This window comes from Notamacropus eugenii, chromosome 4 (assembly GCF_028372415.1).
Source record: "Notamacropus eugenii isolate mMacEug1 chromosome 4, mMacEug1.pri_v2, whole genome shotgun sequence".
Classification (NCBI taxonomy): Eukaryota; Metazoa; Chordata; class Mammalia; order Diprotodontia; family Macropodidae; genus Notamacropus; species Notamacropus eugenii.
Genome location: NC_092875.1, coordinates 271,786,242 through 271,812,063, shown reverse-complemented (window position 1 = coordinate 271,812,063; position 25,822 = coordinate 271,786,242). Strand labels below are relative to the sequence as shown.

General features: G+C 36.6%; 1 protein-coding gene across 1 annotated transcript in view; it reads right to left on the bottom strand.

Moving 5' to 3' along the window:
* Positions 1-4,614: 4,614 nt before the first annotated feature.
* The window catches only part of RGS20 (regulator of G protein signaling 20), a 74,435-nt gene continuing 53,227 nt past the window's right edge, over positions 4,615-25,822 (bottom strand). Inside the window, exons 3-5 of the mRNA XM_072604586.1 lie at positions 15,208-15,294; positions 9,582-9,816; positions 4,615-5,689 (exon numbers count right to left, since the gene is read on the bottom strand). Coding sequence (XP_072460687.1) covers positions 5,501-5,689; positions 9,582-9,816; positions 15,208-15,294 — 511 coding nt within the window. The 3' untranslated portion in view covers positions 4,615-5,500. The remainder of the gene's footprint in view (positions 5,690-9,581; positions 9,817-15,207; positions 15,295-25,822) is intronic.

Below are 25,822 nucleotides of genomic sequence, written 5' to 3'. Positions count from 1 at the left end.
ACAGCTTAAATATGTTCCCTTGGTGGGCGAGGTTTATTAAATTCCTTTGAATTCTTCAGGAGAAAACAAAAGATGGCATATTGTTACCAATAGTTCAGTCTTTTCAAATTCTGTATTAGCATTCTCTAGCACCCATAATGAATACTACCTCTAGAAACGATTTGGAAGTTTAATTGACTTTCCTTACCAGCAAGCTAGTTGACGATGTATTTGCCTAAGTATATTTTTAATATACAATACATTCTACCCTAGTTCTCGTTTAGCCTTTGAAGCCAGGGTAACTAAGGGGCAGAGGTAAAGAGAGAGCATTTTCGGCACTGTGGACAGCCAGTGCCAAGGCCTGGAGATGGAGAGAGAGCACCTTGTGAGGGGATCAGTAAGTAGGCTGATATGGATGGACCATCAGGTGCATGGGGAGGATTAGCATGGAAGAAGACTAGAGATAGGAAGAACCTAGGTTGTGTAGTGTTTCAATGCTAAAAGGACTTTATATGTGATCCCAGTGATAGTAGAAAACCACTGGAGTTAATTGAACAGGGGAGTGCCATGGTGAGACCTGTGATCTAGGAAAATGACTTAGGAAAAGACTGATTGGAGGATGTATTTGAATGGAGAGGGACTTGAAGCAGGAAAACCAATTAGGAGGCTGGTAACAATAGTCCACATGAGAGGTGATGAGGGCTTGAACTAAGGTGGTGGTTATGTGAGTGGAGAGAAGGGGATAATATATAAGAAATGATGTAGAGAGATAATATTTGACAACTGATTGGATATATAAGGTGGAGTGAAGAGTTGAAGATGCTAGTGCTGTTTGGAATCTGGGTAACTGGTAGGATGGTTTGGTGGAGGGATGGGTTTGAGGGGAAAGATAATGACTTCTGTTTTGGACATACTAAGTTTGATGTACCTGTAGGGTACACCGTTGTTGATGTTGTTGACGTTGGGCTTAGGAGAGAGTAGGGCTATGTATACGGAGCTGGGAGTCATCTGTATAGGTGATGATGGAAACATGGGCGATGACGAGAGATCAAGTAAGAACGTGCAGAGAGAAGAGGACCCACGCCAGAACCTTATGGATAAAAAATCCAGCAGAGGGTCCTGAGGAGAAGCAGTCCAGCAGAGGAGGAAGGGAATCAAGCGAGAGCAATGTCATGAAAGCTCAGAAGAGAGAGTGGCCAGGAGGAGGGAGTACTTGACAGTGCCCAACGCTGCCGAGAGGTCAAGAAAGGTGAGGGTTAAGAAAAAGCCACTAGATTTAGTAATTCAGTTATTGGTAAATTCAGAGAACAATTTCATTTGAGTGATGAAGTTACACTATGTGGAAATACTGATTATAAGATTTTTAAAACTCTGAAGGGGAGACTAAATAAGCACACATACCTTCAAGCACACACATACTTTCTTAATCTATCCCTTTGGAAACTGTTCAGCAGTTTTGCTGCCCTAACATTCATAATGCTTTATGTATCCTTTTCGTATTTCTCTTTTTTTGAACAGTTCTATATTGCCTTCTGTGGCCATGGTGACCAGGTAGTTATTTTCATTCCACTAATAGTAACAGCTGACAGTTACAAAGCACTTTAGGGTTTGCAAAGCATTTCATGTAGATTATTTCATTTGAGCATAACAAGAGTCTTGTGAAGTTGGTACTACAGCAATTTTACACATGAGGAAACTGAGGCCCAGAGAGTTTCTGTGATTTGTCTGTGGTCACAAAGCTAGTTAGTATTAAAAGTAGAATTCAAAATGATTCAACATCAAAAACTTTATCCATAATGCCAAAGTACCTCTTTAAAACATCTATTTAGATATCAGAAGCTAAAGAAGTTTTAACTTAGAGTTCTTATGACTAATCTTTTATTCTGTTCACTAAGTTTAGTTTTCCTCTTATCTGTTTATGAGCCATTGAAATCCGTTAGTTAGACCAGCCCTTAACTAGCAAGTCAGCATAACCAGAGATCTCTTGTTACCTGGCATAGAAAGCAAAAGATTATAGATGGCTCTAAAGCACATACACCATCATTAGTGGGGAAAAAGGTTTTTAGTAATGGCCAACTAGGAAAATAATTATTATATATGAAATGTTACATTTATATGAAGTATGTTCATATAAATTTAAATTCATTTAACTTTCTTTCCTAGTATGATGTCTAAAACAAGATGCAGAACTCTTACTGATTACTGGTTTGTAAGTCTGTTGAACAAAAACACTGCCTAACCTGAAGTGACCGTGAAAGGTGTCTAAAAGTATCTTTAGTTGTGCATATAATTGAATTATTACACGTGATGATTATTGTAATAACACAGCAGCAATACTGAAAAAGTGTTATATAAAGTATAACAGATGCAGTCATGAAACTCCACTGTAACATTATTATAACAATTCAATGATGTTTCTATGAAATAAAACTACTCATAACATTGTTTCATTTAGCGTGTTTTTCACCTACCCAGCAAAACTGAGTATAATACTTCAGGGGAAAAAATGGTCTTTCAACGAAATAGAGGATTTTCAAGTATTCTTGATGAAAAGACCAGAGCTGAAAAGAAAATTTGACTTTCTAACACAAGAATGAAGAGAACCATGAAAAGGTGAACAGCAAAGAGAAGTCATAAGGGACTTACTAAAGTTGAACTGTTTACATTCCTACATGGAAAGACAATATTTGTAACTCTTGAAACTTTTCAGTATCTGGGTACTGGGTGGGAGTACATACACACACATGCATACACGCACACATACATAGAGACAGAGTGAATTGAAGAGGATGGGATCATATCTTAAAAAAAAAATGAAATCAAGCAGTGAGAGAGAAATATTGGGAGGAGAAAGGGAGAAATTGAATGGGGCAAATTATCTCTCATAAAAGAGGCAAGCAAAAGATTCATTAGTGGAGGGATAAAGAGGGGAGGCAAGAGAAAAACATGAGGTCTACTCTCATCACATTCCACTAAAGGAAAGAATAAAATGCACACTCATTTTGATAGGAAAACCTATCTCACAATACAGGAGAGTGGGGGACAAGGGCACAAGCAGGGTGGGGGGGAGGATGGAGGGGAGGGCATGGGGAGGAGAATGCAATCCGAGGTCGACACTCATGGGGAGGGAAAGGAGCATAAGAGAATAGAAGTAATGGGGGACAGGATAGGATGGAGGGAAATATAGTTAGTCCTATACAACACAACTATTATGGAAATCATTTGCAAAACTACACAGATTTGGCCTATATTGAATTGCTTGCTTTCCAAAGGGAAGGGGTGGAGAGGGAGGGAGCTAAAGAAGTTGGAACTCAAAGTGTTAGGATCAACTGTAATGTTCTTACCACTAGGAAATAAGAAATACAGGTTAAGGGGTAAAGAAAGCTATCTGGCCCTACAGGACAAAAGAGAAGACGGAGACAAGGGCAGAGAGGGATGATAGAAGAGAGAGCAGATTGATCACAGGGGCAATTAGAATGCTTGGGTCTGGGGGTGGGGAGGGGATAAAAGGGGAGAAAATTTGTAACCCAAAATGTTGTGAAAATAAATGTTAAAAGTTAAATAAAAAAAAAAAAAGAACATTTAGCGTGTTTTTATGTTTTATATTATTAATTATGTATAAATGTTATTTTCATCATTTATTCCTCTTTTGGATTTTCTTGCCATTACCTTTTAACTTACTATTTTATAACCAAATACTTCTGAAAAAACTATTTTCTCTGATTGATCAGGTTTGATTTTTTTGAGAGTGTTTTAATAGGCTATTCTTTATATATTAGTAGTATATTACACTACTACTATGCCAGCCTTGTTGTATTTCCCATATTGATGAAGCTTTATTCCATTGGCATATGCAGACCATGTGTTTGGAAGAATTTCTTTTCTGTGGGAAACTAAGCCACCTATTAGAAGGCTAATTCCATAACATTTGCTCCTGAAATACCATTCTCTGTCCAACTAATTTAACAGTTTCAAATGATAATTTTCTTTTTTGGTCTGGATCTGCTTTTTCTTCTGTATAGAGAAATTTCTGTGTGCAAAAGTCGTTTACTGATGCATATTTGCAGCTCTCCCTAAAGAGTTCTTTAGGGGTACTAAGATATTACTTGACTTGCCCATGTTCACACAGCCAGTGTGAGTCCGAGGCAGAACTTGTCCATAGGTCTTCCTGACTCCAATCTTCCCTCTCCCACTACACTACATGGCATTGTTTCTGTAGCATTTCATGCGAAAGAAAACTGTTGATACCTTTCAGATTCTCTGCAAATTAGACAAGATTTTTCTTCAATAGTATTTGAGATAAATATTTTTCATGCAAATCAGCAAAGAATTGTTCCCATTTATTATGTCAACATTATTGATCTGTTGGATAAATTTCTTTTGTTTCTGGTTGGCTTTTGGAGAAGCAATCAGGGTTAAGTGACTTGTCCAAGGTCACAATCCTTGTAAGTGTTTGAGACTGGATTTGAACTCAGGTCCTTTTGACTACAGGGCTGATGCTCTGGAGGGTAAATTTCTAGACTTGGAAGTAAGGAGACTGAAACAGACTCCTCATTTCATTTCAGAGTCATTTAGCTAAATTCTCTCCCTTATTCATACTTACGTAAGAGAAAAGAAAGAAACAATGAGATAAACCCTTGTGCTTTATTTTTTAGAGTGTAAATGCCCATACTTTGTCTTCACTTTCCAAAATAAAAATGGAAGCAACCTCAGTTGATACCATTTTTATAAACAGGAATACACCATTAACTTGATTCATTCTTTAGCCAAACCTTGATTTAAAAATAACAGTAACTCTTTTCAACAAAAGAATTTTCTAAGCAGTATGTCTCCAATCAGTTTTTGCCCACACATTTGAGATTGATCCATGTTAAGGGAACACTGCTAACATATATTATATATACATATAAATGTATGTCCATACCTACATCCTAAGGTGAATCAAAATACCTTTACAAATAGGGTCCACATCTACTAAGAAACAGCTATAAGATGTGAATTTCAACCTATCATGTACCACGTGGTAATGGCACAAATGTACGCTGCATTCAGAAGTGAGAGTGCCAGTGGAAGGCAGGAGTTAGATTGCTACTGAACTGCTTTGCTTTTTAGGATGAGAGCAGCCATTCGTGTAACTCATTCAAAAAGTCTGAATGTTGACCTTTCAGTTTTTCAGTGATTATACTAAGTGAATTAGAATGGAAACCTCCTACAAGGGTAGCCTTTGCCTTTGAGAACATTCTGCTGTAATTTTAAGAATAAAAATATTATCTTTGTAAAAGAAGAAGCCATGGTTTTTGTAGTCTCTCCAAAACATCAGTAAAAGTGATTGGTGACTGTATTTTGGCTTATGGTTTTTTTAAGCCCTCTGTAAAAGAAAACGATGTCCATTATTAAAATATGCCTGAGTATTAAATCAGATGAAAATACTATCATCTCTAAATTTCTTGTCCTTAGATGTGGCCCACAAGTTTATTGTTGTTGGTTTTGTTAATGTTAATAATAAATACATTTGAAAATTCTATGCTTCAATGGATTTTTCAGATAAGGACTGAAGTAAGTCCTTATAAAGAGCAGAGTTCATAAATCGGGGATAAGAGTCTCTGTGCATTAAGGTATAAATTTGAAGTTGTGCATCATCAAATGTATGTTGTGATGGCTCTAGCATGTTCCTGTTGATAACTTCTCTTACTCGGGAGTCCAGACTGACCTGTGGATAGAAACAAATTATGTTAGCATTAGGCTCTGAATTGTTCCATTTCTTATCCTGTCTCCATCTTACCAATTTTCCTTTTCCATTCTCAAGTCCCTTTTGGAATTAAAATAAAGAACTCCTCCCCAGTATCTGACATAACAAAAACTGAAACCATGTTTGTTATTTTCTTTAAAAAAACATGCAAAAGGAAAAGTTGTAGCCAGCATGACATGGTGGTTAGAGTGCTGCATTTGGAGTTGGGAAGACTTGGTCCTGTTAGAGGTCTTGACCGCTAGCCTTGTGACTATGTGTTTAATCATGTTATTTAACTTACCTGAGACTCAGGAATTTCTTTAATTCATACTTTTGAGGTAAAAGATAGGTTACCATATGTTGGTAGAGGGAGTTTCCATGCAGAGGAAATCACAGATACATGCCATAGTTAAGAAGACGAAAGTTTCCTTCTTTGGAAGGCTTTGAACATTTTTTTTAGAGCACTGATAATTAGGTTACTCTCCCTCCAGGTTGCTATAGCAAGAGACCTGTATGCATAGACTTAACCTACTACTTTCTGAAGTAGTGGGCTGAATATTTATACACCAAAGCTTGTAGGCATAGTTACACTGAAGGGTAATAGAACCCTGGGAATTGCTGATGTATTTGGTAGGATCAATGAGGTTGACTGTGAAACTGCCTTCTGCCTTCTGTGTTTCCCTGTGCTCTTCTATTAGCTGACAGACTAGAGCATATCATGATGGATAGAGTGCTAGACTTGGAGTCAGGAAGTCCTGGTAGTACACACACACACACACACACACATATGTGTGTGTGTGTATAGACACATATAGACACATACATATATACATACATATGTATGTATGTATACACACCTATATATACATACATATGTTATATTTGTGTGTCTGCATGGTGATTTGAGAGGGACACTGAGATCAATTGAAATTAGGAAGTTTCTTGAAAAAAGTAACGTGAGATGAGCTTTCAAGGGAGATAGGGGTTTCAAGAGGAGGAAAAGGTAAGGAGAGAGAGCATTCTAGCCAGGGAAGATAAGCCTATACAAAGGCAGGGAGGTGGGAGATGGAGATTCTCATGGAATGGAATGTCATGTCCTGGGAACAAGTCAGTTTGGCTGCAATGTGGATGAAAGTCATGTGTAATTAGCTTAGAAAAACACACCAAAGCCATGTGAAGGGGTCAGTGTGTGGAGGAATTTAACAGACTTGCCTAAGCATGGCAAGAGAATAAGCTCTTTGTGACATCTTCCAGCATAGATTTTCCCACTTATCCAGGAAAATGCAAAGGAGATTCTCATTTCCGCTCTCAATTGGATTAAGTGACCTCTGAGTTCCATTCCAAATCTGTAGAATTTATAATACTATGATGCATTATAGAAAGCATTTGTCATCACAAAACATAGTTTTGAATCCTGGCTCACACACTAGTTGTGTGACAGTGAGCAAATTAGGTAACCTCTCTGAACTTCAGTTTCCTTATTTGTAAAAATGAAGATAATAAAAGATAAATAAACAAGTGAAAGAAAATAAAAATACCTATGCCAAAGACTTGTAAGAAAAATACTTTATAAAACTTAAATGCAATGTACACATGAATTGTCATTATTAGAATAAAGTATATATCCTGGACATCAAGGCCCTAGTTTGAGATCTCCTGGGCAAGGTGGCCTTCTCAGTCATACAATTAATGAGGATAATGAGAAGAAGACCCATGATATCTAGCATTGATGAAGTCTTCTTAATTAGATATGAAATTGTCTTGCCCTAGGTACTAATTGACCCACTGACACCATATTAAGGACAACTGGGTATATGTAGGTAATTATGCACCTAAGCTACACAATTAAACTTGGCCTTTAAAAGGAAAGTGGGCATTGATAGAAACAGAACCAGAACTAAGATGGCCAAAAAGAAGCCACTTTCCTCCCTTTCCCTGGGCCCCAAAGGTGGCAGTGGAGGGAGGCAGCAATAGGGCAGGAGACAGTTCATTGGCCAAAGGCAGGGGTAGATCCCTGAATCTTTGAAGTGAAGAGAAGCTCAGTCTCCCAGTTGGTACAGTAGAAAACAGGGTCGGATGTGGAGTCAGGAAGATCTACAATGCAATATGGTATAGTGGGAAAGAACACTTCCAGTATCAGAAGACTTGGGTCCAAATCCTGATCCAGCCACTTACCTGTGTGATCTTGGGCCACTAATATTATTTTTTGGGTCTGAGTTTTCTCATCTGTAAAGTGAGAGTTTTGTACAATATGGTCTCCACTGCCCCTTCTACCTCTAAATCTATGATCTTCTAAGGGCCTGAGACTGAATCTTACCTCAGACATTCACTAACTCTCTGATCTAGTGCAAGTCACTTAACCACTTTACCTCAGTTTCCTCATCTGTAAAATGAGGATGATAGCACTTACCTCCCAGGGTTGTTATGAGGATCAAATGAAGAAATAATTGTAACGTGTTTAAAGTGTCATGCAGGCAGTGTGATATAGTGGATGCAGTGATGGACCTCAAGTCAGGAAAACCTGAGTTCAAATTCTGCCTGAGACTTATTAGCTATGTCATCCTGGGCTCCTTAAGGGCAAGAAGTATCTTTTGTTTGTTTGTTTGTTTGTATTTATATTCCCAGGAAATAGCACAGTGTAGTGAGCACTTAATAAAGGCTTGTGGTCATTGCCTCAGTTTTCCCATCTGCAAAATGGAGATGAGGGATTGCACTTGATGATTTCTGAAATCCTTTCCAAGTTTAATTCTATGATCCCCTGTGAGCCTATCTAGTTCAATCCATATGTTAATGGTAATTTCTTCTATAACACACTTGACAAACTGTTGTCTATCTGGCCTTTGAAAACCAAAGGAGAGAACCCTTCCCTCCCAATGTAGATCATTTAATTCTGGAGTATTATAGTTATTAGAAATTTTTTCCTTATATAGCACCTAAATTTGCTGAATTGCAACTTCTTTCTGTTTTTCCAAATTCTGCCCTCTGGCTCTTAGCAGAAGGCTGATTCTTCTTCCATGTTTATCTATTTGGAATTTTTTTGGTATACTGCGGGTTACCTTTCTGGAGTTTTTGACCAAGTGGAGAAATTTTAAGACTTAGAACCCTAGACACAGAGAAAGAATTCTTGGACAATGTTAAGTTGTTGGACTCAACAGAAGTAATAGCCATGATCTAGGAAAGTCTGCTAATGCTGTGTTTCAATGTGAACTGTACTGTTATGGAAGAAAGAGGTTGACAGTAGTGAACTCAAGTGCTTTGCCCCTTTGGGGAAGCTCTCAGCCCTAGGCTTATACTATAAATCTAGAAGACTATATAGATCCCTGAGGGAAGGTGAAGTACAGTGAGAAATGCGAATTTTTAAAAATCTCTTTAGGAAGCCCCAAAGTTTTTCCCTTGGAATGGGCCCCAATCTTAAGGTAATATTATAAGTCTGAAGGTCCATATAAGTTCCTTGGCAAGGTCAAGGACCACTGGAAAGGGAAGGAGAAAGAAAGGAAGAAAGAAAGAAGGGAAGGAGGGAAAGGTGGAAGGAACAAAATGAAGGAACAGTAGTAGGAAGGAAGAAGAGAAGGAAGGAAGAAAGGAAGGGAAAGAAGGATAGAAGGAAGGAGGGAAGAAATGGAAGGAAGGAACAAAAGAAAGAAGGAAGGAAGGAAAGATGGAAGGGAAGTAGTAAGAAAAAATGCCCTTACTCAGGTCTAAAGACAAAAGTGGGACGTATCCTCAGAATGCTGGAATGAGGTATGAGACTGGACTTCTAATGTCAGAACAAGAAAAGTGTACATGCCTAAAAAATTGGAGAGAGTGATGTTATTCAATTGACACCTTTGAGATAGTTAAATTAATAGAAATAGTCTAAGGAATTGTCTCCTACCTCTTTGGGAGAAAGAATGGAAATATAATCTTCATATATCAGCTTTGCCTTCTCTTCTATAACACTTTTGTTGGCCTCTTGTTTCAGCTCCTCGCAGGCCATCCAAAAGAGCATATTTTCTTCACTGAATTCTGTTCGGAGGAATTCCCGGAAAATATTTCTTCCCGCTGGAGTGACCATTAACTTGTCAAATGACTGAGCCCAGGCATTCACTTCTTCCAGAGTAGGTGTAGGGCTTAGGAGACACCACCCCCGAAAAAAAGAAGAGAGGAAAAGAAATTAATAATTGTTCATCCTAATTCTGCTGTTAGAAACAATCTTCCCTTCCCTCCTGACGGAAAGAAATATGTGTACCTAGGAAGGAAAAGGCCTATTTAGTAATAATTGTTCTTATGCTTGGGCAATCAATCTACTTCAATAGGTTATTTCCATAGCACCTGAATGAGCTGTTTAGGTAGGGCTAAAATGTCTGTAATCCAAAATTGCTGGATTATTGCTCAGAAATGGATATTTTGACCATTAACTACTCCCTTCAAAAATGAGAAAATGAATTTGGTAGATTTGTATATGTTATAAATTTCTAGTTATTTCTACTTTTTTCTCATTCTATTTTTCATGTGTTTGTGAGAACAAAAACTAATAGTATCTTAGTCTCATATTTGAACAAAATTTACTTTTGTTTACATATGAAACCATACTTGTCAACAAACGTCATTCTATTGGCTTTCTTGGAACTTTTTTTTTTTTTACAACCTACATTTTAGACCGAATATAGTTGGTATTTGGCAGCTAAGTGGTTCAGTGGATAGAATGTAGTCAGGAAGCTCTGCTTTTAAATTCTGTCTCAGAAACTTACTAATCGTGTCATCCTAGTTTATCTGTAACTTCTGACCTAGCCCCACTTTCCTCATCTATAATAGCACCCTTCCTAAGGTTGTTGTGAGGATCAATGGAAAGCACTACAAAAATTAGCTATTCCATTTGATAAGACAGTATAAATTTGCTGCTAAGAAAAAAAATTGTTTTCTACAATGGAACATAAAACTCATTTGTTTGGAAAGCAAATCATTTTTTCCAGCCCAGGGCAGCTTAGGAAGACAGAGAGATTTGAAGATGTTGGGGACAGAGTCTGGCCAGGAACACACTTTGTGGAGCATTCAGTACCCTGGGGCTAAAAAGAGAGTGAGATTGGGTACCAGGGCAGGGAAGAGATACCAAGGGATCCCTGAATTAGAGCAGGGTGCAGGAATCGGTGTCATCTGGCAGGTCTGTGGCTCACTACTCTGATCTGGGTCACAGATCCAAGGCAGAGAGGATGAGAGTGGTCCCAGAGGAGTGGTTGCTAGTAAGGCCCTAGCTACGTACTGAACAAGGAATAAATTCGAGAAGCAAACAGTAGCTCTGTGGCTCTGATCCCAAGAGCAGAGTGAAATATTGTTTTTAGCTTGTAGACCAGTTATAAACCTTCAGTGGAATGATCAGAACAGAAGTCCCAAATCAGAGGAGTGGCTGCAGTTCACTTGCTCTGAAGCCACAGAACCTCCCAGCAGGCTAATTAGTGGCTGAGCCCAGCAGCAGTGTACTGAAACTCCCAATCAGGAACAAGCCAAGAGACCCAAACCTGGATCAGGAACTTGCAAAACTTAGACCAGGGAGGGCAGGGAGTAGATTTCATTCCAGATCACATCACTTTAGGAACACTGAAAACTTGCAAATTCCTAGCCTGAATTGTGAAAACAGCAGAAGGATATAAGAGAACAGAAGCTCAGATCAGACTTGTTCCCTTACTATCAATCCAGAATTGCACAAAGCCTGGAACTAATAATCAGCGTCAAGAAGTAGCCTGGAAGAATAAATATGCAAAATATCATACTGTAAAGAGCTATTACGGTGACAAGGATACTTAAGACACAAATCCAGAAGAAGAAAATGTCTCAAAAACATCTGTAACCTCAAAAAAAATGCAGTTTGGACAGAAGTCCAACAAGAATTTCTGGAAGAATAAAAGTAAGAATTTAAAAAAAAAACAAACTTAAAAATGGTTCAAAAAACAGAATGAGAATAGGAAAAATGGAAAAAGAAATGAGAGCAATGGAAGAAATATGTGAAAAGATTACTAATAGCTTAGAACAAGAAGTACAAAACCTTGCCTGAGAAATTAACTCCTTGAAAATTGGACTTGACCAAATAGAAGCCAATGCCTCCAAGAGACATGAAGAAATAATCAAAACGAAGGCAAAAGACTGAAAAAAATAAAAAGAAAGTATAAGGTACGTCATAGCAAAAACAACTGACCTAGAAAATAGATCAAGAAGAGGTTACTTAGGAATCATGGGACGATCTGAAAGTCATAACCAAAAAAGAGGCTAGACATCATATTTCAAAAAAATCATAAAAATCCTCAACACTCCACAGATCTCTTAGAACTAGAGAACAAAGTAGAAATGGAAAGAATCCACCCTTATTTTCTGAAGGAAACACCCCAAATGAAAACTGTCATGAATATTATCGCAAAAATCTAGTTATTTCAAATTTAAAAAAATACTGCGAGTATCCAGAAAGAAAGAATTCAAGTATGCAGGAGCAACAGTTAGGATGATGTGAGATTTAGCAGTCATCACTTTGAAGGAACAGATAGCTTGGAATATGATATTCCATCAAGTAAAATATGTAAGCTTATAACTAAGAATAACTTATCCAACAAAACTAAATATAAATCATAAAGGGGAAAAATAAACTTTCAATAAAATAGAGGATTTCTAAGTATTCCTGATGAAAAGATCAGCACTGAGTAGAAAGTCTGACATACAAACACAAGAGTAAAGAGAATAAAAAGGCAAACGTGACTGAGCAATTATAAGGGACTAGACTAAGTTAAACTCATCATTGGGGTCATATAAGGAGTCTAATTAGACTTGGGGCCTAAGAATGAAGGACCCCCATAGACAATAATATTTATAGCAGCCCTTTTTGTGGTGGCAAAAAAATAGGAAAGTGAGGGGATGCCCATCAGTTGAGGAATGACTGGACAAGTTGTGGTATATGAATGTAATGGAATACTATTGTGTATAAGAAATGATAAGCAGGCAGCATTCAGAAAAACCTGGAAAGACTCACATGAACTGATGCTGAGTGAAGTGAGCAGAACCAGAAGAACATTGTACACAGTAAGAGCCACATTGTGCGATGAGCAACTTTGATAGGCTTAGCTCTTCTCAGCAATACGATAATCTAAGACAATTTCAAAAGACTCATGATGGAAAATGCTGCCCACATCCAGAGAAAGAACTGTGGAGTCTGAATGCAGATTAAAGCCTACTATTCTCTTTTTTCTTTCTTGTGGCTTTTTCCCTTTTGTTTTGATTCTTCTTTCACAACGTGACTAATGTGGAAATATGTTTAATATGTTTGTACATGTATAGCCTGTATCAGATTGCTTTCCATCTTGAGGAGGGGAGAGAAGAAGAGGGGAAGGAGAAAAAGATTTGGTGTTCAAAATCTTAAAGAAGTGAATGTTAAAAACTATACATGTTGTTAGAAAAAATAAAATACTATTAAGTGGGAAAAGATAAAAATAGAAAAGTGCTCATGGAAAAAGAATGATTCTGTCATGTTTAGATGATCTGAAAAGAAGAATAGAAAGAATGGAGAAGAGGAATGCACTGGGGGAAGGACATAGGGAGAGGAAGAATGGGGAAAATTATCTCACATAAATGAGGTGAGCAAGTAGAAGTCTATACAATGAGGAGAGGGTGGAAGAGAATGGGTAACACTTGAACCTCACTTTCATCTGAACTGGTAACAGGGGAGAAGATACACACACACACACACACACACACGCACACACACACACACACACACAGACTTGGGGACAGAAAAACATTTCACCCACATGGAAAGGGGAAGATAGGGAGTAAAATGAGAAGGGAGAATTAGAAGGAAGGTAGAATAAGGGTGGGATTAGGCAGAAGCAAAACTATTAAAGAAGGCGGGGAAAGACAAGAGAAGAAAAAGTAGATGAAGAGAAATATAGTTAGCAATCATAATTGTAAATGTGAATGGGATGAACTCACACATAAAACAAAAGAGGATTAGAAATTAGAATCCAATATATTGTTTACAGAAAACACATTTGGAATAGAAAGATACATGCAGAATTAAAATAAGCTGGAGCAGAATCTATTATGCTTCAGCTAAATTTTTAAAAGGCAGGGGTTCAAATTATGATCTCAGACAAAACAAAAGCAAAAATAGACCTAATTAAAAGCAATAAACAGGGAAATCACATTTTGCTAACTGTACCATAGACAATGAATGTTAATTCAGTTAATACATCAGTACTAAACACATATTCATCAAAGAGCATAGCCTTTAAATTCTAAAGGAAAAGTTAAATGGACTATAGCAGGAAAGAGAGAGCAAAACTATAATAGTAGAGGATCTCAATTTAACTCCTCTTAGGCAAAGATAAGTCTAACAAAAAAATAAGCAAGAAAAGAAATAGAATAGAATTTTAGAATAGTTAAATGTGAGAGCCCTTTGGAGAATACGGAATGGGAATTGAAAAAAGTATACCTATTTCTTAACTATGCATGTCATTCCCTAATTGTTAAATGGCCAAAGGATATGAATAGTCAGTTTTGAGAGGAAGAAATCCAAGCTATTAGTAGTCATATGAAAAAATGTTCTAAATGATTAATAATGAGAGAAATGCACATTATTCTTGAGGTACCACCTCACATCCTTCAGATTGGCAAAGTTGACGAAAAGGAAAATGACAAATGCTGGAGGAGCTATGGGATAATAGATATATTAATATATTCTTGGTGGAACCATAAAGTAGTCCAGCCATTCTGAAAAGCAATTTGGAACTCTGCCCCAAAACTAGTAAACTGTGCAAACCCTTTGACCTGTCAATACTAACTATGTCTGTATTTTGTCTGATAATATATCTTTACATCAAAGGAAGAGGGAAAGGACTGATAATATTTATAACAAACAAAAATATTTATAACAACTCTTTTCATGGTTAATTGGAAACTGAAGGTCCATCAACTGATGAATGGCTGAAGAAGTATAAGTATGTGGTAAAGCACTATTGTGCTGTAAGAAATAATAAAGTGGATGGTTTCAGAAAAACCTGAGAAGGCTGTTATGAACTGATGCAAAGCGAAATAAGCAGAATCAAGAGAACAATTTGCACAACAACAACATTATAAAAGAAAAGCAGCTTTTAAAACACTTGGGAATTTTGACCAATACAATGGAACCAACCACAGTTCTAGAGGACTCATGATAAAATGTGCTGTCTACCTGCAGGTGAGAGAGGTGATGGACTCAGAGTGTAGACTTAAGTATTTTTTCTTTTGATTTGGGCACAGCTAGTGCAGGGATTTGTTTTGCTGGAGTATAAATATTTGTAACAAGTTTTGTTTTTCTTGCTGTCTTTATTAGAGAGACTGTGATGGGGTGGGGGGTAGTGGGGAGAGAGAATTTGTAACTGAAAATGAACTAAAATTGAATTTAAAAAGAAATAATGTAGCTTCTCATTTTTGAATTCCATAACTAGACCCTTGTGAGTATTTCTGGTACTGTAATACATCCTATCTAAATGTCGGATTTTTACCTTTCTTCGCAGGTTGGAAGTCCTTCTGTTCTGAGTTCATAGGAAGCCCTCCTTGCTCTTTCATCTTCTTGGTTCCTAACAGTAAGACTGCAAGGCACAACATGTTCACAAATCAAATTCGGATAAACCTATAATCACACAATTATCTTTACTACTAACTGTAAAAGAATTTCAAGTGTCTAAGTAGAATTCCTCTTCATCTTCAAAAAAATGACAGGTTTTTCTTTCTCCATGCAGACTACATTAAAATGGCAACTCAGTGTTAACAAAATGTACAACCTTAATAAAAGTACAGGATAAGTTGAGTAATTATACCTTTACATTCACGTTGTTATAGTCATTGTGTATATTTTTTATAGGCATAATGGCTGGAGCACTGGGCCTGGAATCCAGAAGACCTGAGTTCAAACCCAGCTGTTTTTTATCAGGAGCTAGGTAGCTCAGGGATATAATGTTGGACTTGGAGTCAGGAAGACCTGAGTTCAAATGTGACTTCAAATACTGTTGTGAGGATTAAATGAGGCATTTGTTCCACTTATTCATATGACTACTGATAGCTTGGATTTCTTTCTCTGAAAACTGCCTATTCATATCCTTTGGCCATTCAACAATTAAGTAATGGATTTTATTCTTAGAAATTTGGCTCACCTGGCCCACAAATTTGTTCCTAGCCCACAGTAGGTACCATTTAAATGTTAGTTATTATTGCAGTAATAAAACAATAGTTTCCCTGGTTCTACTTACTTCACTTTGCATCAGTTTATATACTGTTTGTCTTCCTATACTTTTCTATATTCATCATATTTTATCATTTGTAACCTATAGGTATATTCCATTACATTCACAGATCAATTTCTTTAGCTATTCTATTGTTTCTAGTTCTTAGCTAATACAAAAACTTCTATAAATATTTTGGAGAATGTGGGATCTTTCTTTACATTGTCCTCTTTGTGGAATATGCTAAGAAGAAAGATTTTTGCATCAAAGATATGTATAACTTAATCACTTTCTTAGCATAATTCAAAATTGCCAGAATGGTTGAAAAGCTACCAAAAGTACATTAACATGTCTGTCTTTCTATAAGCATTCCAACATTGCCATTCTTGTCAACTTGTCAACTCATAAGGAGAGACTTCAGAGTTGACTAATTATAAATTCTAGTAGGTACTTAACTTCTTTCCATCATAAAACAAAAGTAGTTAGCATAATATCTGGCACATGGTGAGTACTTAATAAATGCTTGTTGACTGACCAATTAAAAATATATTGGCCAGAAAGTGGAAACTAAAGGATTATCAGTTGCACAGTGAATTTTCACTCTGTATCCTGAACCCAGAAGCAACAATATATGAATTTCATAAGCTTAGCTTAGCTTCCAGTTTCTTTAGTATCTCTTTCACAGATGGTTTTTTTGAAGTATAGTTTGTTAAATCAACAAGAATTAAGTTTTTGATTTATACCTACCACTGTGTTAGGTACTCTGGGTTTAAAAAAATTGAAGATATTCCTTACCCTTGAGGAATTTCCAATCTAATCTAAAGAAGAAAAAAAAGACCTTTTAGGCAAAAAAAAACTAAAGAATGAAACAGTATTATTATTCAGTGCTAGATTGTATAGTATGGTCTATAAGTACTAAAACCATTAATATATCCTTTTGTGCCTGTGTTCTGTTTTTATTTTTACAGGGTCACACTCCTAATATCTTTAAGGAGGCAGCCTGGTATATGGCTGTGTTTTAACTTTTCCTTTCTGTGATTTTAGTAGATATATCCCATGGCATTCCTTGAAACACATGGACAGAAAGTGACCTGCCTGTGGTCACACAGTTAATATGTTGAAGAGGTAGGATTTGAATCCAGATCTTCCTAATTCCAAGTTCAGAATACTTTCCCACTTCTTAGTATTTCCTCCAGTTAAGTCAGTAAGTTGTTGCTTACTTATACAAAGTTCAGAAATGAATTTTGTTAACTGTATTTTTATTTCAGCCTGCTGTTGTTAATCCTACAAGGTAGTGAAAATGATTCCAACCTATTTTTGCCACATTTAATTGATAATATTGCACTTGTTACAGAACTGACCTAGAAGCTCTTGGTGTCATTTTGACAAAGTTGTTTCATGTGTATACTACAGTATTGCCAATTCTATTCTTATTAAAATGCTAGAATTCTTGACGTTTTTTGTTCTTACATAACCAGAACAAGGAGATTTTCTGAGATGGTGGCAGATAGAAGGAAAGGTATAAATAAAGGCACCTAGCTGACTGGCTATGCTTTCTTTAGCATCAATATTTCATGAGTTCTTCCTAGCCTTCTTTTATACAGTAGGATATAAAACTGCTCAGCGGGTTAAAACAAAGAGGAAAAAGTAGAGGAAAAAATGGTAGGGGGTGATGCAGGATTCCAAAAGGTTTGAATTACAACTATATAATGACCTATAATAAATGTAGCACTTATGTATTGGAATTATCTTTCCATGCAGTCATTTGTAAGAGTACCCTATTTTAAGCAAGATTCATTTAGTACAGCGTGTCTGTATTAATTAAGAGATTGTATTTTGTTCTTGATTTTTACTTGTATGTCTATTCAATGTTTATACAGGAAAAAGAAAACTGAAGAGCAGGGAGACAAAGTACAATGGCATGAACATAAGGTTTCAGAGTTTTGACTGATCTAGTGACACATTCTCCAACGTGACAAATTTTACGTCAGTAAATTTCAAGTCCTAGATTGTCAACAAATAATATTCTCTTGGTTGAGGACTGCGGGGCTGAGAATTAGTAGAGAAAGGAGAAGGGAAAAAGAGAGTTTAGGAACAATAGACTAAAATTTGAAATCACCAGAACCTCAAGAAGTCTCAGACTCATGTTGGTGACATATGTTAACACTTTTTGCCTTCCTTTTTCTTCTTTCTTTATACTGCCCTCAGTGTTGCCAGGTTCAATCCCACAGATTCCCTTCCCTCTAGCCATCTCCTCCCACTCAAATCACTGTTTCCCTTCTTCTAAAGATGATGAAATTCCTTTAGAGAATAACTTTTGGAAACAGACATACCCAATAAATAAGAAAGTTTTCATTGGAACCAGATGTTTAAATTCCCATTATGTCAGAACAATACCTTTCCTTGCAAAGTAGTTCTGCAGTCACTAAGACAATATCTTTTCCAGCTTAGTTCTAAAGAACATGTTGATAAATCAGATGGCTTTAACCATTAAGAGAGTTTCATATGTAACTCTATTGCTATTCTGCTGTTCTTTATATTGGAAGAGAGTTAAATTTGTTCATCAGACTTCTTTCTGGTATCAATTTAGTAGCTTGGACCTCAGACAGGGGACAGGAACCAGGGGACCCGGGGAAGGGAACATCTGGATTATGGGGAGAAAGATTACTTGAGATTATCCTAGAGTTGCTAGAGAATTGTTTATTGGTGGTGTGTGTGTGTGTGTGTGTGTGTGTGTGTGTGTACTCTCGGGTGCATACATGCATGCATAGGGGCCTTCTTAGGGTTTTTACAAGCAATGATGATGTATGTACAGGGATAAATTATTATCCGTTTCTTTTGAGGTCTAAGGAGAAATATCTCAGAAAAAGGTTGCTGTGTTAGGGTGAATGAATTCTTTGTTTACTAGAATATGAGTATATGTAACCCCAGTACCTGCTTTAAGCTAGGTAACAGAGATAAGCTAAGAATGGGTCTATACCAGAGAACAAAATGATAGATTTAATAATCATCTGCCTGGGTAACCGGGCCTTGCAGTGCAAAAAACATTTATTAAGTTGCTTACTATGTGTAAGGCACTGTGTTAAATGCTGCATTATAACAGAAGGCCTTCTCAAAGCTCCTGGGGCATGACTGGGAGATCAGTGAGATTCATGGGAATATTGATTGTAGAGAACAATAATACTTTAAACTTGCTACTACCTTTGGCTATAGGGAAGGTACTAGTAGTCTAGAACTTCCTACAGCAAATGTAAGTCCCTTCTGGCAGGCAGGCCCTCTGATTGAATGTACCTGTTACAAAGGAGGGCTTTACTTCCTTTCTGGCAATAAATAAGATAGCAGTACTATTCTCCATGGGCAGTACCACCCACCACCTGGCAAATAGATGATCTTTTAATACAAGACTTAAAGATGGGTTTCATCATATTTCTCATTTGATATGAAAGTTCTGGATTCTCTATCTTGGTTGGAAACCTATTTCTGTTCACAATTTTTCCTTGCCAAGAACTTTGTTATATTTAAAATAAGTTTCCTCCATGAATCAAGACCATTATAGGACATTTAATTTCAGTCATTTTGTTTTGTTTCATATTTTATGTTATCCCAAGGTAGTTGTTCTTAGAAAATAAGTGAGTTTGAAAATTAAAAAACTGTCCTTTTAAAAACCTGGGCTAAATTCCCAAACCTTGAAATTGGCATAGATATGGAATTAGGTTTAAATCAAATAAGATTTTTAATTTGTTTTGTTATTTTGAAAGTCAAATGAGTAAACTAAACAGTTTGCTGTTTTCAATATCTACATGTGTATGAAAGGTTGAATTGACTTGAATAGCTGGTAAAACAGGGGTTTTGTTTATTCAGACTCTTTAAAGAATTAATTTCATTTTGTCTGAAGATCAGTAGATGGAACTGGGTGTGTTTGAGCTGGAGAATCAAAGGCTTAAGGGTAACATTATAACTGTCTTCAAATATTTGAAGGGCTGTCATGAGGAAGGATCAGAGGTGTTCTGCTTGGCCAGAGTCCAGAACTAGGGGAGAAATTTTAAGAAGCAAATTTAGGCTTGATATAAAGAAAACTTTCCTAGTTGTCTAGGATTAAAGCTGTCCAGAAATAGAATTGACTGTCTTGAGAAGTTAAGGGTTCCCCTCCATGAGGATTTTCAAAGAGAGGCTTGGCAGGTATGTTGTAGAATGGATGCCTTTTCAAGTATGTGACGACTGTTCTTTATCCACTTCCAACTGTGAGATTCTGTGATTCTAAACATTGAAGTTTTTATTGACTTAACAATGACAAAGAGTCTTGCTTTCTATTCCTGAGAAATGAGTGCCTACCTATCATCAGATCTTTGATTGCCCAATAGTAGGATTGGTCAAACAAACAGAAATAATCCTGTTCATCTTGTGTTCCCAATATGTTTGTTTAATCTTGAAGAAACTATTGAAGAGTTGCAAATCTGACTTAAATCTGGTATAAATTATTAAGGCATTTCTACCACACAAATGTGTATGCATATGCATGTGCATGTGTGTATGTACGCATATATATGTGCATATATCTGTGTATAGACACATACACACAAATGTACATACACATATACACATACATACATACACATATACATCCATGTAGGAATATAAGTGTGTATGCATATATATACAGAGATGTGTGCATGTATATATGTATGTATAATACACATATACACATACATATATGTTTGCATGTATGTGTATATGTATGTATGTGTATAGTATACGAATATAGCTTCCTGACAAGCCTACGGCCAAGAAATCGTACTGGTGTAAGGGAATGTACAGCAGTCTTTCTCAGTCTTGTCATTTCTCCTTAAATACTCAACTACTCACTCGTGCTTTTTACACATAAGGCAGGTGACAATCTGTGTCACTGATATAATTAAGACTGTCCACCAAGTGCTCCCTCAACTCTTTCATTCCTCAAAACTTCCCAGCATCCTTGCTTCTGTTCACAGAAGAAAAGGATAAGAAGAGATATTCCTATTTATTGCTAATGCTAATTTCTCTAACTGCGTCCTTGATACCAATCCCCACTGGCTCCTCTAGGACTATGATCTAACAATCATTTCTGCTTACACATGTTAAATCATGTCCTCTATGGGCTTTCTCCCAATATCATAAAATAAATTTAGCTCTCCCTCATCTTAAAACAAAACAAAACACTAGAAATGAAATTTCCCTTGATCGTTCTGTTCCCATCTAGCTATTACATCATCTTTTTCTCTTTCCTACTAAGTTTCTTACAAAAGTAACCTGATCTTTATAGCCCCTTGTCCTCATGACCCACTCTCTTCTTTCTAACTCTTTTGTGTAGTATAGTGGGGAAAGAGGCTAGAGGCGGTAGGAACAGTTAAAAGGTTTTCAACTAGATTGTGTCAGTGGCAATTAAATGGAAGGAGGGGATTTGAGAAATATTGCTGAGAAAGAAACAGAACTGGGTGGCAGATATGTAGGTGGCAAAGGAGAGAAGAGAGAACAATGATTGGTTTGGGTCTCATTGAAAGACAGCGTGTGTACAAAGATGAAGGCTCCATTTGAGATAGAGGGAAAAGAAAATCACTGAATTATTCAATTCAACAAATATTTATTAAGCACTCATTATATACAGAGCATTGTACTAGGTAGGGGGGCAAGGGTTGTTTGTGAGAATATATGAATATAAATAAGACAAAGTTCCCAAAAGGTCTTCCATATTATAAGGAGTGTTACAAAGAGTAAAATGCCAAAGTTAAATATTTTATACACCTAAGCAGCATTTACTGTGTCTCTAATGTCTTCTGGTTTATATGGCTCATGTGGTTATTAAAAATTCACTCATTCTCCCTTTGCAAGGACGGTATTCCACTTGACATGCCCTGATACCTCAGCTGACCTGTGACCTCATTAGCACAGCTCTCCCTTCTGTTGAGGCATATCACAATCCATCCTTACTTTCTCAACTTGTGTGGTTATTGTCTATGTTCTCCCATAGATTATTTCTCATAGATCTTCTGCAGACAAGAAATTAAGTGTGTTTGAATATTCCTCCAGGCCTTGTTACGTTTTGTAGGTACCAGTGCAGCATTTGGACCATCCCAATTGTTATCATTTCTTCTCATCACATGCTGGCCTGCCTTTTCCATTCAATACATTTCCCCAGTGCTCTCTGTCTCTCTGGTTCTCTGTTTTCCTTCCTATCTGTCTCTGTTTCTTTCTTGTCATCTGTCTATATGTATGCATATATATATATCTTATGTCACTTCTTACTTGTGCCCACCATATGCATATATTCTCCTTTAGTAGGCTATGCCTCTTATTTTTGGAGATTATTATATTCTGAATTTTGCAACCATACAAATACCATTGGGAAAACATAAATATTAAAAATATGCATTTTTGCACTGAGTATCTGCTTTGGCTCATTATGAGCATTGGGCAATTTCTCATCCTGCAATTCCCTTCTTTCTCTTCTTTCTATCCAATTCTGGGCCCCATTCAATTTGGTTAAACAAATACTTATGAGGTACCAGTATTGGGCAGTCAGGGTACAAAGACAAAAATGAAAAACTAACCCCAGAACTTATATTCTATTGGAGGGAGACGATGCTTATAGGTAAATAATTGTAAGATAATTTGAGGCAGGAGAAAGTACTTAGAAATGGTGGTGGTGGTAAGATAGTTGGGAGGTTAGAGAAGTCTGAGGAGGAGGTTGCTTCTGAGTTTAGTTATGAAGAAAGATAATGGTTCTGAGAGGCCGCGTGAAAAAGAAGTACATGGGTGCACTTGGTCAGTGCTCAAGAGGTGGCGTATGAAACACTGAATTCAGAGAAAAGCAAATAGATCAGTTTAGCTGGAAGGTCAAATATGTAAAAGGCAATAGTGCAAAATAAAGGTGGAAAGGTAGACTGGAGTCAGGTTGTGGAAAGCTTTAAATGACAAGCTGAGGAATTTGTGCTTTATCCTAGAGACAATAGGGAACCAATAAATATCCTTCAATAAGGAGAAATATGTTCAGATGTGTGTCTGTCCCAGAGATATATTCTGATGAACCAACTCTTTACTATGGCCATCCAACTGTCATCATACGAACAATAGGCATTTCTCATCCCTTAGTATTTCATGTATGGATTTTCCAATAGATCTCCTTTGAGTAATCATGAATCTCATTGAAGAGGTGCTGTGATCTCCTGTTGCATAATACAATGGACACAATATAAGCCACAAACATGAGAACTGGGAGGGCCTTGCCTTTAAGGAATTTTTATTTGGATACCACACTTTGTTATATTTGGTGAGCATGCAGCTCCTTGTTTCTTGTCTTGTTTGAAATTAATAATCAGAAAATTGTTATCTGTTGTTCCATTTATCAGTGAGTATAATTTTAACATATGCAAGGTTGGAAGAGAACCTTTAAGGTTATGTACATTCATGTGTGTATTTTGTTTGTATGTGTATAGTTGCTCATATGCTGTCTCCCCCATTAGAATGTGTGCTCCTTGAGAGAAGAGACAACTGTTTTTGCCTGTTAGCACAGTGCCCGGCCTTTAGCAGGTGTTTGTTAACTGACAGAAGGATAGACTGTCTAATCAACAAATAATACACACGAGGGATATCTTGTGTTCTTTGTACCTTTCAGTCATTTGTGTAAGCGTAAGGCTGTAGTTTATGCAGAATCCCTTTTCACCTTTTTATCAAAAGCACCTTTGAGAACACTCTCATGAAGAGATTCTACAAAGAAGAGAAATAGGCATAAGGTTTGGTAGTTATGGGTGCCTTGTTGGGGTTACATCCTATTTTCTTTTTTTTCCATTCTTTTGATATTTTTCCTTCCGAGAAATATCATGCAGAATGATCCCAAATGCTAAGACTGTGTTTTCCACAGCATGGGTTACCTTTGTGATAGGTGATCTGGTCAAGCCTTTCTTCTTGGTCTTGTTTTTTAAGTCCTAATTTAACTTTCTTGTATAATTCATCAGGGATTAGGATGTTAGGGTCCAAATGTTGTACTTCCTCAGACTGTATCTTGTGAAAAGATGCATAGAGTCACAAAATTTCAAAGCTGAAAGGGAACCCAATAGCCATGTGGTTCAACCCATACCTCCAAATTCCCAATTCAGCATCTGACAAGTGGCCATTTGCCTCTGTTGTTGAAGATGAAAAATGTTATAAATATACTGACAATTTTTTCTCATTTTCTGACTGTCTTCCTGCTATTTTAATCTATTAGTGATTTTTTTGGGAAGATACAAAAGATTATTGAATCATAAACTTAAAACTGGTAGGGATCTTAGAGACTATCAAATTTAACTCCCCATCCTTCTTCCTTCCCCTCCCCCCATTTTATAGATGAGGAAATGGGCTGAGATAGATTAAGTGACTTACCCAGGATAACACAGCTAGTAAACATTGAAGACTGGATTGGAATTCAGGTTTTTTTGTCTCCAAACCTCCTTTCCCATGCCACCTAGCTTACTTGAAAGCAAGCCCTGAAGATGCCAGGGATTGAACTCTGAGGCCTTATACATGCAAACCATGTAATCTACTACTTAACAGCATCTCCATGTCCTAGTTTAGCTTTGTGTCATGTCAAGCTTTCTAAAAATTTGTTTACATTCTACTGTCTTGCATTCTTTTGTAGGATAATACTGCTTATAACCTTCTGCCCTCCTCCACTGTAATATCTTACAAATATTTGTATTCTAGTAAATAAATATCAATATATAATATCAATAAATATCCAATAGTGGATTAAATTGCTATTATATCTGTTGATGACATAAGAATAATATAAATGAGATTTCGTGCTCTGTGATTTACTCAGTCCCTTCATTTATACTAGGATGCCATTATGATGGGGATGTTAGGAGACAGATTAGAATCCACTTTATAATCTGTCAGATCAAGTTTTTGCTGTATATAATGGAGATGTGGTTTATATGAATTGAATCCTAGAAATTCTGAATCTGTAGTAATGAGCCATATTGTACTGTGTGCCTCAACAGATATCCAGCCCATTTTCCAAGCTTAGAAATATTGGATAAGTAAATATGCAGTAAGAATCCTTAATTATGTTTGATACTTGGAGTCATTTTAATTTTGTTTAAGAATAAAGAGGGTTTTCTACAGCAAAAAGATCTTTTAAAAAGCTAATTATTTAGTCTTCATGCAAGATTGAATAGAAGGGTCTGTTACATGTAAATTTTATGTCATATTACTGAATTATAAATGTAATTAGGCCTGACTCAATCATAGCTAAGGTCCCTTTGAACTATAAATCAGTACTTACAATCCTAATATTATGGCTATAGGCACAAATGTTTTGCTTGTTTGTTTAGACCTGTGATTTCATCAGTGCGGAGACTTCACAGTGTGAAAAAACCTTTCTATCAATAGATCAATAACTGTATTGTAACTTATAGTTTTAGAGAGTTATCTGGGGCATGAAAATACATAAGTGACGTGCCTAGGGTCATATAGTCAAGTATGTCAGAGGTGGGCCTTGAACCCAGGTTGTCCTGACTGAAGCTGACCCTCTTTTCACTTTGCTATATTTTGAAAATACAAGCCCATTAAACTGCACACTCCAGTGAGAACCTAGCACCTTGAACCAGAGCTTTGAGACTATATTTAAAAACGTGGTATCTTCTTTCACCGTAATAAAAATCTCTTCCAAATGATTTCTTTTCAGCTCTACCAAAAGTAATTACTATGGTTCCACTCAACTTTAATTCTAAACTGAATAATCATGTATTTAAAAGAAGGAAGCTTAGCTAATTCTTTTAACTCAGTTACCAAAATTTTCAATATCAACATTTTGATTTTAAAAAATACTTTTATATCTCTTGGTTTGTTTTTCAAATAAGTGCTAACATTTTATAAGGAAGAA